Source organism: Mchenga conophoros, linkage group LG10 (assembly GCF_057382185.1).
Source record: "Mchenga conophoros isolate Kocher_MC1m ecotype Shallow Benthic linkage group LG10, M_conophoros_male_GT1.1, whole genome shotgun sequence".
Lineage (NCBI taxonomy): Eukaryota > Metazoa > Chordata > Actinopteri > Cichliformes > Cichlidae > Mchenga > Mchenga conophoros.
In genome coordinates this window covers 281028-300690 of record NC_140535.1, presented here as the reverse complement: position 1 = coordinate 300690, position 19663 = coordinate 281028, and the positions used below count along the sequence as shown (strand labels likewise).

Genomic DNA, 19663 nt, shown 5'->3' with positions numbered 1-19663 from the left:
CAGTGGCGGCCCTAGCCTGTTTGGTGCCCTGGGCGAATCCCCCCTCTGGCGCCCCCCCAACCTGGGGCAGCAGGTTCTTACCTTCTTACCTTCAGGCAGCGAGCAACAGCAGCTGGTTCAGACTGAGAGTAGAAACGAAGGGATTATTTCAGTCTTGTAATAAAGCTCGAGTGCAGCTGATGGTAGGAAAACAGACTCTGCTTCTTACTGAGTGTCTGCTGGGATGGAGTGGTGGAAAAGCTCAGAGAGAAAGGAGGGGCTTAAGAAAGAGAGAGTCAAATTTTTTGGTGCAGCTTTATTGATGACAACATTTCAGAGGAGATCACATCATGTAACATTACAGGACATAAACAGGTTTAAAGAAAAAGATCTCTAATCTTTCTCTCTCTCGTAATCAAAGGAAAGCGATCTTTGCTTTGACTGCTGCTGTTAAATATTCATGTCACAGATGTGTTTGTCCTGCAGATTTACTGCACAGGACGGATCTTCATGCTGATGGTCTTCAGAGAGTAATCATGACCTTTCCACTGGTGCCAGGCCACTCCAACAGCAAAGATAGTGCCATCAGCCCCCCAACGATAAACCCCGTTAGGGTTTGCATAGTGACAGTCGTTGTACCAGAACGCCCCCAGATATGTTTTTGCACAGTTCCTTGCAGAGCCGCCCTGGCCTTTGTCCAATGTAGTGAACTTGTGTCCGTTGTGATAACTCAAGGCATCTCCTACAGAAACACAGACGAACAATCCCAACATTACCTTTAATCCCAGTCAGACTGATCAGCAGGTGTACTGGGAGTGTTCTAAATGGACTATTTTTGGACCAGCCTCCTGTATTTGAGCTCCTTTCCCCAGGCACTGATTCATGACCTGCTGCTCCTACAGACTCTCCACAAGAATCCAGCACAAAATGTCACTTTCAACTTACTTAAATATGTATTCACTCACCTGCCCCTCCATTAGTGAATCCAGACACATTCAGCCTGTAGCCGTCATACTCCCCATTGATGGAGAACGAGGAGTAACGAGCAAACACTTTGTTTCCATCAAAATCTTCCATGTTGACCATCAGTTCGTACCTTTTTCTCTGTGTCAGGTAGAAGACATTTTCCAAACCTGGAGAGAATCATAAACTCATTGATCAAGTTTTTATGGTTATACCACTACCCCTGAAGTCCCATAAGAGGGTCTACTTTATGAACAGATAACTTAATGACTGATAAACAGCACCCATTCCTCACCGAGCCAGTACTCTCCAGCAGCGTTACCAAAGCCCCTCTTGTACTGATCCCAGGGTCTGTAGAAGTTCACCGAGCCGTCCAACCTCCTCTGGAACACCTGGGGAGGAGGCAGGAAAAGTATTTGTCAAATATGGGCAAAGAAAATTGTCACGCACAGCACATGTAAACATCAGATGCTTACCTAAAGTTCTTCAGAGATAGGCACATTCTAGGTCTCTGTTTGGGTTTAGACGGTTGGGCCATCTGAAAACTATTTAGCTGCAGTTCTAACATCTGCTTATTTATTTATTTCTTGTTTGCTTGCTTGTTTTTGTTAAACACCATAGTTAAAAAGGTTTGAAATTTTCTTTCAGTATTGTTTGCCTTAAAATTTTGTATTCTGAAAAAAGAAAAAGAAAAGAAAAAGCCATGACTGTGCAGTTTTTTTGGTAGCATTTATTTTCTTACACATAATTAGAAAAACACGTCCTCTCTTTTAAATGTCCATGTTGCTCTTTAAATAAATAAATCTCCACAGGAGAAAAATAATTTGGGCACATTGTCATTAAATACAGACAAACAAACAAACAAACAAACAAACAAGAAACTGTGTTGTTGTTTTTTAACACTTGTTTACAGGCGCCTTCAGGCCTGGTGGGTGTGGCCCTGCTAGAGCAGCGGTCTCAAACCTTTTTTGCGCCATGGACCAGTTTATGCCCAACAATGTTTTCACGGACCGGCCTTTAAGATGTCGCGGATAAATACAACAAAATAAAACTAGTACCGGTACCGAAAAAAAGAAGAGTTATTCATAACACGTGAAAAGACCCAGGAAAACAGAGTTAACGATCAAAACGATAACAAAATAACGCTGAAAACCGATAAAAACCCTGAAAACCATACATTTCACACCTGAGCCTCAACTCTCGCGGCCCGGTACCAAACTACTCACGGACCGGGACCGGTCCGGGGACCGCTGATCAGGGCTCGTCGGGGGAGCTACTTAGGAGAGTCTTGGAGCTCCCACCGATGCGGGATCATTGATTCTCATGACCATTGATCAGTGGTCTTTGATCAATGTTCATGAGAATTTGCATAATTATGATTAAGGAACTGACCTCTCAGCCCATTGTTCCTTCAGTGGGCTGGTTTCAGTCATTATGCAAATGCAGATTGAAACCTGCAGTCAGCTGAGACTGAAGACGTCACCTGATGATGATGATGAAACGTTTCTCCCACAAAACGTTACGTCCAGATGAACAGAATCAACTTTTGGAGATAAACAATATGAAGCATTTGGCTGGAATCAAGTTCAAGAGCAAGTTTGCCCTGTTGTTTATTTGTAAAGTTGTGCTGTGTATTGTTGATAGTTTAAAACTAACTAGAATACATGAAGCCATCAGTGCACTTTTGCTTAACAGCAGCTTTTTGGAATTTGAACTTTCTGTCCTCTGCATTAATATTGTTTTAGTTTCTGGCTCAAGGACAACTTGTTGGTAAAAGCCTGCAAGTATTTGTGTCACGGTCCTGGATCGGTGACCCAGTGTTTTTGGTTTTGTACTTTTACTTTTGACTCTGTTATAAAGTATGACTGTTTGCTTTGGCTTCTGTCCTAGTATTTCAGCTTCCTAGTTTGGCAGTACTTCCTGAGTTCTTGTTTTTAAGTTTTGTTATTTGGCTTCCCAGTGTTTATTCTGTGCTCCCTCTTCTCTGTGTTCCTTCTGTCTGTCCATGGTGTTATTCTGTCTGCTCATGAGTCTGCGTCTGTTTAGTTCTGTGTCTGATCTCTGTCTGTCGTGTACTTCCTGTTTTACTTTGTAGGTCTGTGCGTTCAGCTTTGTGCTCTCCCTCTCTCGTCGGGGTAATCAGTGTCAGCTGTGTCTCCCAGCTGTTTCCTCTTAGCTCTGTTCACCTCTTGTATTGAGTGTCTGCGTCTCTCCCTGCTCGTTGTCGCGTCTCTCTTTCACTGTGTTCTGTTTGCCAGCCTACCAACCTGTTTAGTTTGTTCCATTCTCCCAGTCTAGTTAGTGTTTTGTTCAGTTTCTTCCCAGCAATAAAGCTGAGTATTTTGAGTTACTTCTGCCTTCGTGAGTCCTGCATTTTGGGTCCTCCTGGAAAGCAGTGCAAATAAATGCAAACACAGCTTCACGACACTCATCTTTTAACAAGATGGATGTCAGTGTGAGCTGTTTCTATCACATTTAACTTGAGACTGAATTTTGTGTAATTTCTATACAAAACTTAACACAAGTATGGAAAAAAGTGTTTTTCTTAGTTGTTTTTTTTTTTTCAAACCATGAAACTGTTTAGCCTGCAGTTTTTTTCAAAGTAAAACTTGAGCCTATCCATTGTACGGTCAGACTTAGCAATGACAACGCACAGAAGTCTGAGCTCCATATATCAGTTGTTAAGCTTAACATGGGATTGCTTTCAAATGGACCAATATGGCAAGGCCATGATGATCCACTTGGTAAAATAAATCCGCTTGGCATCTTTCTTGGCCTTAAGACAACAATTCTGATGGCTAAAGATCCAAACGGGACACAAAAAACCCCCCAAAAAAACCAAAAAAACCCCATGGGATTGCTTTACAAACATTCGAGATGAACTTGCACACCTGCTTTACTTCTCTGGGATCGCTTGCTCGTAGATGAAATGCCAGTTTGGCAGCACGTAGTGAGGATTTCAGTGTGAACTCCAGACCGCTGAGAGGTCTCGCACACAACAGCTGCTCTATTACGTGACGCATACTGCTCTGACGTGTTAAGATCATGAGCTGGGTTACAACATACCGCAAGTTTGGTGAGGTGCTTTCCTGATACTTAATGGATCGGGTTACTTTTTTTTATTTCTCCCTGATATCCGATCCAATCATTTAGCTCAGGATTGATCCATTCCTAGTAGGTAGGGATGGGAATTCATAAGAATTCCTTCATTTTGATTCTCTTATTGATTCTTATTGGGCTCTCATACCATCACTAAGCAGTCTAAGCACTTCAGACAACCAGACATGAAGCTGGGAGTTCGGATACTCACCGTCCACTGTCCTTGTGAGTCGATGTCACAGTATACCTGCAGACAGACAGACACACACACACACACACACACACACACACACAATCATTAGAAAATAGAGAAAGATAAATACAATAATAATACACATACGATAATACATATTAACATGTGATACACTATATCAAAGTGCCCCCTGGTGGTGAGTGAACATCCTGCAGGTTGGCTGGAGGAGGTCTTGTCTAGAGCAGAGGGGCTCCCACACAAAAGCAAAGCAGAAGATAAACCATCTCCAAATATGCTTCCAAACCAACTTCCTTCCAGCCAAAGACTAGAACACATGATTAAGCATATCTTGCCTTTGGCTTCACCTGCACAATGGTGGTGCCAAGGTAGGTATCCCCGACAGAATTTGGTTTCCCTGCATTAGGAGCACGCAGTGGGCTGTCCAAATCCAAATCAACAACAAACAAACAGCATCCCACAGTTGTTATGTTTTTAAACTCATTTTTTGAAAAATGTGTTGATAGCAATGTTGAATATTCTCACACAGTAAAAAAACAAAAAACAAAAACAACTACACCTAAAATAATTACACCGTAAAGATGTTATGTTGTTCTGTTATTTAAAAGAGGTAGGAGTTTATTTTATTGCTACCTGTAATTTATTGCAGTTTACTTTTATTTGTTTCATTGTTTACATTGTTTGAGGTGTGAAATAATCTGCAATGAAGTTTGAAAACTAAATATGGTGGGTGTGCATGGTTGGAGGATGTGTTTGTGCCGGTGGGGGGGAAAAACAAAGAGGTGCCTAACAAAAAAGTTTGGGAACCACTGGTCTGGAGAATGAAATGTAATGATTTTGGTGCATTTTTGGCCGGAAGAACCAAATGAATCAACGAAAACACAAAGGAAATGCATCTTCTGCATCTTTGGATGAATCACGATGGTCTGAAAATGACAACATTAAAAAATCAGCTTATCATTAGAGTAAATAACTCCAGTCTACCAGGACAGCAGACGTGGCTCCAATGGGATAAATGGTGTACACTCCACTGGTTCGACTGGTGTCTTGGGTATAGACATCGCTGCAGTCCAGTGGAAGGATGAAAGGTTCACAGCCGGTCAGCAGAGGAAGCAGGAGAAGGATGAAGGCTGACAGCAGCTGGAACAGAGGAGGTGTTCTTATTTTACTTCAGTCAAAGCTTCATGTAGAGCTGCAACGTTTGTGACTGTCAGACTGTGATGGTGCCACACAGACACAAACTATAGAGGTTCTGCATGTGACATCATGCACATGTCGCTCAACTGCTGTCCACCATATTGAACACGATCAGCGGTAGTGATCACTCCTGAACTGACATTAGGGTTCTAACATAAGAAAGCTTACATGAGTCACAGTTATTTACTGTCAGCAGATCAGACATGCTGGACCGCTGACAAGAGCTGGGGCTAAAAAATTCAATTTTCAATTCAATTCAGTTTTATTTATACAGCGCCAAACCACAACAACAGTCGCCTCAAAGTACGAGCGAGATGCTAGTCAGGAAAGTGTTTTTGTCATGAAACGGCTGTCTGCAGCCAGGCGAGGACCCAAATGCAAACTCACGGGGAACAAAACTTAAGCTCAAAATGACGCTTCATTTACAGAACGGCAAAACAAAAACTAAACTGGGAAATATTAAAGCTAACGCACAAGGAAACACAGCACACAACTATGAGGGAGGACGCAACACAGAACTGAGTGAGACATGGTCGCGGACATAAATACACCGAAGGATAATGAGGGGGTGGGAGCACACGGGGAACACTGATAGTTGTGAGATGGTGCAGGAGCAAATACAGCATGACGTACACCGACAGGAGACTATCAAAGTAAAACAGGAAGTACACCTAGACGCGGACTGGAGGGGGAGAGAACATGGGGAGAACACGGATATAATGGGCTGGAAAGGCACGGAATAAAATACAAGCAGGGGGAAACAAGGCATAAGAACTCAGATACACAGAGGGAGACACGGGGAAAAGACACGAGGGGAAATCTAATAAACGACATCTAAACAGAATAACCTAGGAACCTTTAGAATAAACAGTGGACCTAAAACGTAACACCAAATGACAAAAATACAAGAGAACACAAAACACTGGTTAGAAGTCCCGGGACCATGACAGCTTTGCTTCCTCGGAGAGTGTCTATACACTAATTTGTTTACTCATAGTTTATCTCATCTACATAATGTTACATTAAGTTTTGGGATTATTACATGTCCAAAATGGCCGACAAGTTGTAAGCGGTCACGTGTCTGCAAAACCTCTATAGGACTGATATATATTCAGTCAGAAATTTAAAGATTTCACTTACCTTCATCATTGCAATTCTGTTGAATTGATGTGATGAAAATCCGATGACTCTGAGCTGTATTTATAAGCAGAAATCAATAATTACTGATACAATACAAAAATGTGGTTTAAAGTAGTTCATTAGCGCATGGAGACAGATCTCCATAACAAAGCCTCAAATGAAGACTGCAGAACAGAACACACATCTTACTCAGGAGCTCTACTCAGTGGTATGTTGCTAAATTTGTAGTCAGTCCAGACTCCTTCTGGTCTCATTGTTTTACTTCATTTCTAAAGTCTTCTGTCAACTCTGGACCTCCATTTGCTGAGGTGACTGCATGGATCAGCTGTCGCAACAATATTGTTTTGGTTGTAATCACTGAAGCAGATTGTGGACACTGCAGGTGAAGGAAGCTGTTAAGTTGAAAAAGTCCAAGGTTGGTTAGCCTGTGGGACTTCAGAGTTAGCTAACAGCTAATGGCACGCCAAGTGGAATGTAGCTCTGTCAGTGGTGGAAGCAAAACCAAAAGGAGTTTGGTGAAGCTATGGAAAAAGAATTTCAATCTGCCTAAAATCAATTAGCAAACTGTCAGGTGACTCAGGAGAGCAAAGCGGGGCTCTACTCACAGTGGAGGTGGGGTGCTCGTGACTTCAACTGAGGTTATAGTCAGGGTGGTGGAAGGAATACTTCCAGGACCTCTTCAATCCCACGCACATGCTTTTTGTAGAGGAAGAGCCTGGGGATGAATCATCACTGAGGATGTTAAACACATCCTTGATTGTCACACTTGTTTCCTCTGGGTATTGGACTCCACCAGGTCTGCCATTTGTCACTGACTCAGTTCATAGGTTTTAATGGACAGAATACTTCTTGACGTAGCCAAGTGGCCAAAGGAGGAATGCTGGACCACCTCTTCACCAGGCCTCAGAATCCCATCTCTGCTTTTTGCTGATAATGTGGTTGGCTTCATCAAAGTTTGGCCTCCAGCTTGCACTGGACTGGTTTGCAGCTGAGTGTGAAGCAATGGAAATGAGAATTAGCACCTAAAAGTCTGAGGCCATGGCCCTAAGCCAGAAAAGGGTGGAGTGCCCACTTCAGATCTGGGAGAATTTGCCGCCCCAGGTGGAGGAGTTTAAGTATCTCAAGGTTTTGTTCACGAGTTAGGGGAGAAAGGAGTGGAAGATTTACTAATGCACTAAGGCTGCAACTGCAGTTATGCATCTGTTGTACCGCTCTGTCAAGATAAAGAGAGACCTGAGCATAAAAGTGACACTGTTGATTTGATCTACGCCCCTTCACTCTACACCTACGACTGCACGGCCACTAACAACTCCAACATCATTGTGAAGTTTGCGGACGACACTACAGTGGTGGGTCTTATCACCAACGGTGATGAGACGGCTTACAGGGAGGAGGTCAGCGCCCTGACCCACTGGTGTCAAGACAACCATCTCACCCTCAACGTCGCAAAGACAAAGGAGTTGATAGTGGACTTCCGGAGGTGCAGAGAAGTACACACCCCCATCACCATCAACGGCGCTGCTGTGGAGAGAGTGAGCAGCTTCCGGTTCCTTGGTGTACATCTGGCTGAGGATCTTACGTGGTCAGTACACACAAACAAAACAGTGAAGAAGGCGCAGCAGCGCCTCTTCTTTCTCAGGAGACTGAAAAGATTCGGCATGAGCCCCCGCATCCTCAGGACCTTCTATCACTGTGCCATTGAGAGCATCCTCACTGGATGCATCACCACCTGGTATGGCAACAGCACCGCCTACAACTGCAAAGCTCTCCAGCGAGTAGTGCGGTGCTCTGAACGGATAATTGGAGGTGAGCTTCCCTCCCTCCAAGACATCTACAGGAAGCAGTGCCTGAGGAAAGCGGGGAGGATCATCAAGGACTCCAGTCACCCCAGCCATAAACTGTTCAGACTACTTCCATCAGGAAGGAGGTTCTGCAGCATCCGGTCCCGTACCAGCAGACTGAGAGACAGCTTTTTCCATCAGGCCATCAGACTGCTGAACACGTCATAGACACCTCAGCTTCACTACTGGAACTTTAACATTATGCACTGCATACTGTACAGTAATGCCACTGTTTTGCACATGTCTCAACTCTGTATATTTTTATATATTTTATTTATTGACTCTATTTAATTTGTAAAATATGTGTACACACACACACACACACACACACACACACACACACGTAGAAAAACATTTAGTATACACATCCAGAATTTTTTTTTTTGCATATACTATTATATATTGTACATATATTTATTAGTTTCAGATTTAGCCATTCGTATATTTTGCCTGTTTATGTTATTGTATTTGCACAACTCTGTTGCTTGTGAAGCTCGCACACAAGAATTTCACTCGCATGTGCTGTACCAATGTACCTGCACATGTGATGTGACAATAAAAAGTGATTTGATTTGATTTGATTTGTAATGAAGCGACAACAGACCAGACAACATATTTATGCTTTTCACATCAACAACAACCACATGGGAATCCAGGACCCAGCACACCTTTAACCCAGCGAGGCACGATTGGGGATGCCCTGCAGGTGTGTTCGCCACCCCTGCAGCGGCACCACCAACCACGCCTCGCCACAGTCCCCTTTCTCAGCTGTAGTTACAAGTAACCCAAAACTTGATCGTGTATACAAGCGGTGGAAATTAGCTTGCTCTGAAGGGTGGCAGGATTCTACCTTAGAGACAGTCAATCATTCACAAAGGGCTCTTAGTAGTAGCCGCTGCTCCTCAACATCGAAAGGAGTCAGTTCAAGGAGTTCAGGCATCTGATTAGAATGCCTCCTGGAATAGTGTGACTACTAATTCTGATCTCATTCCCTCCATCCCCGACCAGCTTATAGAGGGCACGGCCTGTTAATCTTTGCTAGCAAGATGGCGCCGGTGTACGTGGCTTGCCGTCCTCGGCTACATCTGCTTCGCTGCTTCTTACCCTCTCTACGCTCTTTATGGACCTTGGCATTGTATTTTTTTATCCTTTTAGTTGTATGCGCATCTAATGGCTGTGCACTGATTACATACGACAGGCAAACACTTTTAAATCTAAGACTCTCTCATTCCTCTCGGCCTGATCCTTGCTGGAACCTGAGTGACGCCACCGCGCCCCGACCGGACCCTCCGACCGGACCCTCCGACCGGCTTCCTCCATCTACCTATTCCGAATCTACACAAGAAACGCTATAGGAAACGCGGTAGAAGGAGCGGTAGAAGGAGCGGCCGTCGCGTTCGCTTCAGGCTCTACTTTAAAGCCAGAGCCACAGGCTACCCACATGCCAGCCTGGATATTTTATCTTCTTTCCCTCCTTCCCAGGAGCGCTCTGATGCTAAGTTGCTCACCCACCGTTGGATCTGCTTGGCCGACCACGAAGTCTACCCTGCGATTCCTGTGGCATGTTCTCCTGCTCGGGTTTGGATAACATCACTCCGACGCGGCGTTTGCCGAAACAACCTAAGTGTCCTACGACGCACCACCCGTGGCGACTTAGCCCCTAGGATACGGATAGCATTGCTTAATGTCAGGTCGCTGGTCAATAAGACCTTTCTTTTAAATGACTTCATCTCCACTAATGGGATTGATGCCTTATTCCTGACTGAAACCTGGATTCGTCCTGGTGAGTTCATCCCTTTTACTGAACTTCTTCCGTCGGACTGTGTTGCTTTTAGCTCACCAAGGCTTACTGGTAGGGGTGGCGGCGTAGCCTCGGTTTTTAAGAATTCGTATGCAGTTCGGCAGCTACCCTCACCTACCTACTCTAGCTTTGAAGTCCAATTATTGGAGATGACTGCATCCACGACCACACTCTGCTGTAAGGATGACTCATTTGCTAAAGATTTCCTTGCCTTAACGGACTCTTTTAACCTGGCTCAGTGGGTTAATGACCCAACGCATGTTAAAGGACATACTTTGGACTTGGTTTTCTCATATGGTCTGGACATTTGTATCAAGGATATAAGTGACGCTGGGATCTCAGATCATTTCCCAGTTATATTTGATACTGGCTTATGCACTAATGAACTACATCCTGCGGCTCCCCTTCGCCCGCTACGTGTAATTAATGCTGAAGCGATGTCAAACTTCTCTATGTCTTTCTTGGATTCTGCATCTGTCACTCTCGACTGTTGTTCTTTTCACTCGGTTGATGACTGTGCTAATTCCTTCCTATCGCTGATTTCTTCAATCCTTGATACTGTTGCCCCCATTAAGATGAAGCGCCCTAGAACCTACTCTCAGTGTTGGCTTAATGACACTACGCGCGCCTTACGTCGCGTGTGTCGGCGCGCTGAGAGAAGGTGGAAAAAAGATAAACTTCAGGTTTCCCATGACATGCTACGGACTAGCCGCTTAAAATTCCAAAGTGCTGCTAAAACGGCCAAAGCGTCCTTCTTGTTCAAAATCATCCTGGACAATGACCATAACCCCCGTACCTTATTTAAAATTTTTAACTCTGTGGTTAACCCTTCTCCGGACATGCCTTTAATTCATTCTCAGGGTCTTTGTGAGCGATTTCAAACTCACTTTTTAAAAAAGGTCTCATCTCTTAAGTCCTCCCTTCCCCCTGCTTTATATCCTCTCCCCATTCCTGAGTGCATTTCAACTTTCCACCAGTTTGAGCCTGTGTCACTTTTGACTCTTAAGCGGCTAGTTGCTCAAATGAATAACACCAATACTGTGCTTGACATTCTTCCATCTTGTTTAGCTAAGGACTGTTTTGATGTAATCGGACCTAGTATCCTATTTCTTATGAACTTTTCCTTGCTCTCAGGCTGTGTTCCTTTGTCCTTTAAGCATGCTGTAGTCCACCCGATTCTTAAAAAAAGAAATTCTGACTGTTATGACCTTTCAAACTATAGACCGATCTCTAAGCTTTCGTTCTTGTCCAAGATCCTGGAGAGACTAGTTCTCTCCCAGCTCCAGGCGTACTTGGACACGAACAATATTGCTGAGAAATTTCAATCTGCCTTTAAGCCATTGCATAGCACTGAAACAGCATTGGTTAGAGTTCTTAATGATATTCTTGTAATCACTGATACTGGACGCTCTATGGTTCTAGTTTTACTGGACCTCTCTTCGGCCTTTGATATGGTAGACCATAACATTTTATTACTAAGACTTGAGCACACTGTGGGTATTAGAGGCACTGCCCTCGACTGGTTTAAATCATACCTCGCTGATAGATCCTTATCAGTTCACTTAGGCACCTTCTCCTCTTCCTCCGCTCCAGTCTGTTGTGGTGTGCCTCAAGGATCAGTTTTAGGCCCTATTCTCTTCTCATTGTATTTGCTCCCTCTAGGTGCAATCTTTGAAAAATACAATATCGCCTTCCACTGTTATGCCGATGACATACAGATCTATTTTGAACTTACTGACGACCTTGCTGTGTCCCTGCACTACTTTCAAGAATGCATGCGGGAGGTCAAAGAATGGTTCCTGAGTAATTCCCTCGTTTTAAATGATAAGAAGACTGAGATTGTGGTGTTCAACAGTAAAATCCCTCGTGCCCAACTCTGTGCTGCCCTGGGTTCCTTTGCTAGTTTTTCTTGTGACTATGTCAGTAACTTGGGTGTACTGCTGGATAGCTCGCTCAAACTCGATAAGCAAGTGTCTGCTGTAGTGAGATCTAGCTTCCACCAACTGCGCCTTATCTCTAAGGCTAGGCATTATATTCCGCATGAGGACCTGGAGAAGCTTATTCACGCTTTTGTGACCTCCAGGTTGGATTATTGTAACTCCTTGTACTACGGTCTTCCCTCTTCTCTTCTTCTTAGACTGCAAACAGTCCAAAATGCAGCAGCCCGCCTTTTAACAGGTACCAGGAAATTTTGCCATATTACCCCTGTCCTAGCTAGCCTGCATTGGCTGCCCATAAAGTACCGTATTCAATTTAAAATATTACTTCTTACTTTCAAAACTATTAATAAATTAGTGCCAAGTTATCTTAGTGAACTTCTCAAACCACATACTCCTGCTAGAACACTCAGATCTGCCACTCAACTACTTCTGACCCAACCCAGATCTCGACTGAAGTCTCGGGGTGACCGTGCGTTTGCTCTGGCTGCCCCGGTACTGTGGAACACCCTTCCTCTCGACCTCCGCGCATCTGATTCCATTGCACTGTTCAAATCACGATTAAAAACCCACTTATTCAATCTTGCCTTTCCCTCTAGTTAATATTTCTTTTATGATTTTATATCATGCACTTTTATGCTCATTTAAATTCTTGTTTGCTCTGTACCTGTTGCTTTCCTATTGTTAAGATTCAATATTGAGGAAGGGTACAAGAGGTGATCGAAGAATAACCACACCGACCCGGCCGGGTGAAGTCAAACGATGATTTTAATGAATACACGCGTGGGAAGACAACTCTGTACGCAGACAGGAAGTAGTCTTCGACTTAATCAAAGCATGAACAGATATTTTATAGCATCAGGGTTTATTTACTGACGCCCCTTCATGCGTCACCGGTACATTTTATACATGGATCAGATCAACATCATCATGACTTTTCACCCAGAAAACCATCTTCTATTTTCATGGCTTGGTACTTTCCGTTCTTATCTTAAAATGAATTGTTCCTCTTTCTTGCCGAGATACCAAGAAACGGTTCCTCTGAATAAATTTAACTCTATGTGTGTGTGTCACGACCTCACATGCTCTTTGTGTCACCTCTTCACCTACTGTCTGTGTCTCGTCCTCAAATGCTCTTTCTCAATTCACCTGTTGCACTTCTGACCTTTTACCAGACCAGAAGCTCACTGAGACTATGTGTATGTCTTTTACTAAATAAATGTTTTAACCAAGAACCTCTACTAAAACCTTAATATAAAATGATCTGATATATAAATGTTTTGTAAGCATGTATTGCAATTCCTTCTATGGCTCCAAGTCACTTGCACAATAGATTGTCCGAACATCGCGCCGAACAAAGCTTCCGACCCCCAATTAATTGACCGAGCTCCAACTCTTTAATAAGCACAGATAGGCATTGTGTATAAAATAGTCATAGCTGCTTAAGGCCTTCTTAAAGCTATCTGTTACATTGTTAAAGCCTCGTCTTAGCCTGCGGCTCAAAATAACTATCTGCTTTCACTTCTGCATACAACTTCCTGTCAGCCTGCAACTCAGTCCTTCTGAAAGAGACACTGTTTAACCCCTGAATGCAATATAAACTCCAGATTATATTATTAATGCAATGGTAATGATGACAATTATTTAACTATAGCAGTAAAATAATTTCCCTTCTCGACACTATGTATTAGTGACAGTTATCTGCTTGCATATTTAGTACTTGCTTTGGTCCTATTTCTATTATCCTCCTCCTATACTCTATTTTACTTGTTAAGCACCTTGGCATACCCTTGGTTTTTAAGTGTGCTTTATAAATAAAGTTTATTATTATTATTATTTCCCACCAGCTAAATTCCTCTCCTTTGGGTGACTATGTCACTTGGTATTAGCTCTGTCTGTGTATGTCTTTATCCTGTCTTCCTTCTCTCACCCCAACCGGTCGCAAATATACTCTAATGTGATTATTTTACTTTTAAGGTTCTTTCTCCAGCGGTGGCTGGTGTTGGTTCCAGCCACTCTTAAAATTAAGGATGTATAACCTGCAGTGGCCATCATTGCTGTGATCTATTCTCAGATCTGCTGTTATGCTCACATTACCTGCATGATCTTGCCTGTAAACTTGGTCATAGAGTTTTGTTACAGGTTTCCCTGAATTATTCTGCTACAAGGTGTTGTTCACAGTGGTTGCCTACAACATTTGCTTCCAGCAAATCACCTTTGATAACTGACTGACCTGTTTTCATACACCTCTCTTGAACAGATGAGTGGGACTCTTCCCAGGCATGTTCCTGGGACTTGGGCTGCTATAAGAAATGCGGGTCTGCCATTCCCTTTACGGAGTGACTTGTATGCCAGAGTTATTATAGATAAAACTATTGGTGCACAGTACTATTTGTTAGGACCACAGCTACTAGTAAGTGCATCTCAACTCGTCTTTTTTAAGTTATTCATTTTTAGGACAACATTTAGTCAGTGCTACAATATCCTTCTATTGTAGATTCACAGTGCTCAGCATAAATAAGTACACCCCCTTCAAGAAGCACGAATTTAATCAGTAGCTCAATGAACAAAAGAACAATTTCCAAAATTTTCACCAGGCTGAGTTTTATTGAACACTTGTTTAACTCCATATCATGAAATTAAGGTTAATAATATAACTTAGATCACAAAATCTTCAGTTTTACTAAAATTGGTTGAAGCAAAAATGAATACACCCTGCAACAAAAACTACTACATCTAGTATTTTGTATGACCACCATGATTTTCAAGGACAGCATCAAATCTTCTAGGCATGGAATGAACAAGTTACGACATATTGCAACATCTATCTTTTTCCATTCTTCAAGAACAACCTCTTTTAGAGCCTGGATGCTGGATGGAGAGTGATGCTCAACTTGCCGCTTCAGAATTCCCCACAGGTGTTCGATTGGGTTCAGATCAGGAGACATACTTGGCCATTCAATCACCTTCACCCTGATCTTTCTCAGAAATGCAACAGTAGCTTTAGATGTGTGTTTTGGATCATTGTCGTGTTGGAAAAGTGCGTGACGACCAAGTGCACGGAGTGATGGCAGCATCTTCTCCTTCAGTATAGAGCAGTACATTGTTGAGTTCATGATACCATCAATGAAATGCAGCTCCCCAGCACCAGCAGCACTCATGCAGCCCCACATAAGGACACTGCCACCACCACGTTTCACTGTAGGAACTATGCATTTCTCGTTGAAATCCTCACCTTCATGACGCCATACAGTTTTGAAACCATTAGTTCCAAAAACAGTGATCTTTGTCTCATCACTCCAGAGTATAGAGTCCCTGTAGTCTTCATCTTTTTCAGCATGGGCCCTAGCAAATTCTAGGCGTGCTTTTTTGTGCATGGGCTTTAGGAGAGGCTTCCTTCATGGACGATACCCATGCATGCCATTCCTCTGCAGTGTGCGCCGTATGGTGTCACGGAAAACAGTCACTCCAGTTTGGCTTTCTATTGCTTTAGCTAACTGCAGTGAACTTCCATGGTGATTTTCTTCAACCCTTCTCATCAGGAGACGCTCCTGTTGAGATGTTAACTTCCGTGGATGGCATGGACGTCTCTGTAAGATGGTTGCGCTTCCATCTTTCTTACATTTTGCTAGACACGTCTTAAATGAATCATTGGACTCACCTGTGGTTGAATGCCTGTTAATTCAAATTTTGTAGTCTTAAGTATGGCTTTTCTCCTAAGACTATAAGTAGAGTGTCCTCATTTTTGCTGCATGGGCTTGAATGAGTTTGTTAGGAAAATCATTTTTTGTGTGTGCAAATTAACAAATCTAGTTTGCAATCAATTGCCCACATTTGTGAGAGTATTTTGTAGTATAGCATCTCATAGAAAATGTTGATTCTGAAAGGAAACCAAAGGTTTTCTGACAAATGTAGTGGGGTGTACTCATTTATGCTGAGCACTGTATATGGCATCTTTCAAGAAACCCAAGAATGCTTTACACATGAGTACAAATAAAAAAACACAAAAATAAAGGCTAGAGGTTGAAGGTTTGGTTCAAGAGGTGAGTTTTGGGAAGTTTCTTGAAGGACTACAGTGATGGAACATTGGGAAGCTTATTTAGGAGAGACTTGCAGAGGAAGCTCTGTCACCAAAGGTATGAAGTTAAGGTGTGAAGGACAGAAAGCAGACCCATGGCTGTGGACTGTATGGGTCCAGCAGGTCAGACGAGTACTGAGGGCCCATGGCATTGAGAGATTTTTGTGAGAAGTAAGAGGAATGATCTTTTAAGTAAGGCGCGACATGACGAGGAGCCAGTGGATAATTATGAGGGTGTGGGTGATGTGTTGTCACAGCTTAGTGCCTATTCAAAATCTGGTGGCTTAGCTCTAGACATACTGGAACCTGTCATGTGCTTTGGTGGAAATCCTCAACATTGCAGTAATCCAACCAGGTGGTGACAAAGACATAATCCATGAAGTAGCCAGCTTTATTTATTTATTTATTTTTTTACAATTATTATAGATGCTTTAAGGCTGTAAAACCCCTCACTACACACTTTATACACTTTTTTCAGACAGGTATAAACATTTTCACACTTTTCTCTTTTGTTTAAACACTCTCAAAGTTCAAACTTTGTAGAAAAATAAGTCGAGTATTATAGAATGAAACCAAAATCCAAACCCTGTTTTCCGGTCAGAGCAGCTGCAAAAGGATTCAACATTAATGAATCACTGGTACAGAAGTAGAGGAAGCAAGAAGAATGATCTGAGCAAAGTTTGACTTATCTGACTGTTTTGTTTCGCTTAATGTGCCTCATAATGCGGTGTGCCTTATGGTTCGAAAAACAGTAACTTCTACCTTCCTTTAGCATGTCCAGCAACAATGTGCTGTTTAAAAAAACCCAAAGAACATGCATGACATGTATGCAACAGGCATACATGTGGCCCTGAATATAATGACCGCTTTGGACACTAATTTGGTTTTTATGAAATTTCTTGCATGAAATAATTGTTTAGTGACTCCTGTGTGTTCTTGCAGGACTACATACTCTGAGGATCAGTGAGGCATCCTCAGAGTGATTTGGTGCTGTGTAAATAAAATTGAAACTGAATTGTAATTGTTGACTGTTTAAATGCTGGAATGATCGACACACACACCTCTGAAAAGTGTGTGTTTGTTCTTTCTACAATGACTGTTAATTTATCTGAACTCTCACTGTTATGAAGCAGCAGCTGAAAACACCACTTCTCTTTTTACTCTTTTCATTTTAAACTGTTTGAAGAGCGTTTGACAAATTGTTTAAATCAGCATTTTGTCTGAGAAGATTTCGGTTATTATCCCAATAACAAGTTTTTCTTTGACTCCAGAAAATGTTTGTCGCTTTTCTGGATTTTCCTTTAACATGAAGAGTACAGACTGATAAAGAATTCCTTTAGTCATAACTATGCTTACATTTAACAAATTCAAGGGAAAGCATCTCCAGCTGATTTTCTAGTTTGCTCTTACTTTGGCAGATTTCTTCTGAGCTCCACACCAGGCTTCCAGCTGCAGCACAGACTCAAACTGGGACAGGAAGGCAGAGGTTACATTTACTGGAAGAGCTTCAGAAAAAAATGACTCCAGTACCTTCACTGTTCAAGGCTAGCAGGTCCAAGGGTCTGTTTACATTCTGCCACAGTGAGATAACATGACTACAGAAACAAGTGCTGTAGTCACGTACTGTGGGTTGTGATTTTAACCAATGCAGGAATGTTATGGCCAATTACCATCAATACGTGAAATTTCCATTAAGGGACAATAACCTCTCTGTTTATGGTCAGACTGTTTACTACTTGGTGTGCTAATACTGTTTAGTACCTCTAGTAGTTTTTATGTGTTGCTTACTTACTGTCCTCCTCTGTTACAGACTCCTGTTGGAAAACGTACTGCTGAAGTCTAAGGAGACTGAAACCTCTGAAAGGAAATAAACTTGAGACTTTGAAAATTACCCATCATTTGAATTTTAAAGTCTTAACTTACGGCAAATACTTGATTGCTGAGCTTATCAGAGTTGAATATTAAAATCTGTTAAACCTGCCACCAAACCTCATGGATTTGAAACCTTAATTTAAAAGGTGGTCAGAGGGATTACGATTAACATGTGACAACAGCGCCTAGGAGTCAACCATGAAAGATTACACAGGTCCTTCCCTCCCCATCTCCAGCTGCCTCCCTCTTCCCGCTCCACCACAACCACCCACACATGCAGGACCTTGGAGTAGGGGTATGTCACCAGGGTGCAGAGGAGGCCACCCGTCCCCTTCTGGCTGCCTCTGCCTCAATTTTATCCCACAACTTAGACATTACTCACACTCTCATTACACATACATATAGGATCTTGGGGGTGGGCACGATACACGGAATCCAAAGTACCATCAGGGTGTACACCTCACCCCTGGCGTCGTTGCCCACCTCTCAATGTTAAATACACGTAGACATTGAGGGCCAGCAGGAGGGACCATGCGCTTACCCGCTGCTCTCTGGCAGGTAGCTCCATGCCCTCCTGGGTTTTAAATGCACCTTAGAACACACATGCATCAACACTACAATGAGCGGGTGGAGGGAGGTTTGGAGTCTTCTCTCACCCCCATTCTCTGCGACCTGCTGGAGCGGGGGAGATAGGAGGAGGAGTTGGCCGTCCGACTGCGGTCTGGAGTGTGGGGCCTCCCTGCTGCTGCGGAGTCGGGGCGGTCTGCCTCCCCCCACCGCAGGGAAAAGGGTAACACCACCTGGGTCTGGGTGCAGTTCCCCCCTCCAGGGGCAAGGGTACCTAGACCCGGTTTGTAGAGTACGCTTGGTGAGTGTGATCGTGTGTACAGCGTCTCTTTATGTCTGTCTCCACGTTGGTTGAGTGTGGAGTAAGTGCATATAAGATAAGATAAGATAAGATAAGATAACCTTTATTAGTCCCACACTTGGGAAATTTGTTTTGTCACAGCAGGAAGTGGACAGTGCAAAAGTTATGAGGCAAAAATTAGAATACAATAAGAATAAATACAGTACACAACTGTACAGAATAGAATAAAATAAAATAATATATACAGTAGAATAAAATAAAATAAATATACAATAAGATAAAAATAGAATACAAATACAAATACTATATACAACTGAGTAAAAATACAACGATGACAGAAAGGATTATTGCACTTAGTATTATTGCATATGTATGGATGTGTGTGCTTGATCAGTTAAAGTCTTTATTATGGAGTCTGACAGCAGTGGGGAGGAAAGACCTTCGAAATCTCTCCGTCCCACACCGTGGGTGCCGCAGTCTCCCACTGAAGGAGCTGCTCAGTGCTGTCACAGTCTGCTGCATGGGGTGGGAGATGTTGTCCATCAGGGATGACAGCTTAGCCGCCGTTCTCCTGTCACTCACCACCTCCACTGGGTCCAGAGGGCATCCTAGAACAGAGCTGGCCCTTCGGATCACCCTGTTCAGTCTCTTCCTGTCCCCAGCAGAGATGCTGCCGC

General features: G+C 43.0%; 1 protein-coding gene across 1 annotated transcript; it reads right to left on the bottom strand.

The window, feature by feature from the left end:
- Window positions 1-278: 278 nt before the first annotated feature.
- Window positions 279-17794, bottom strand: LOC146565131 (microfibril-associated glycoprotein 4-like). Its single transcript, XM_085288027.1, has 7 exons — window positions 17657-17794; window positions 6590-6643; window positions 5237-5392; window positions 4253-4288; window positions 1238-1334; window positions 945-1112; window positions 279-721 (listed from the first exon to the last, which is right to left on the bottom strand). The coding sequence occupies exons 2-7, from the start codon at window positions 6596-6598 to the stop codon at window positions 468-470; spliced, it is 720 nt and encodes a 239-aa protein (XP_085144153.1). The 5' UTR covers window positions 6599-6643; window positions 17657-17794; the 3' UTR covers window positions 279-467.
- Window positions 17795-19663: the final 1869 nt, after the last annotated feature.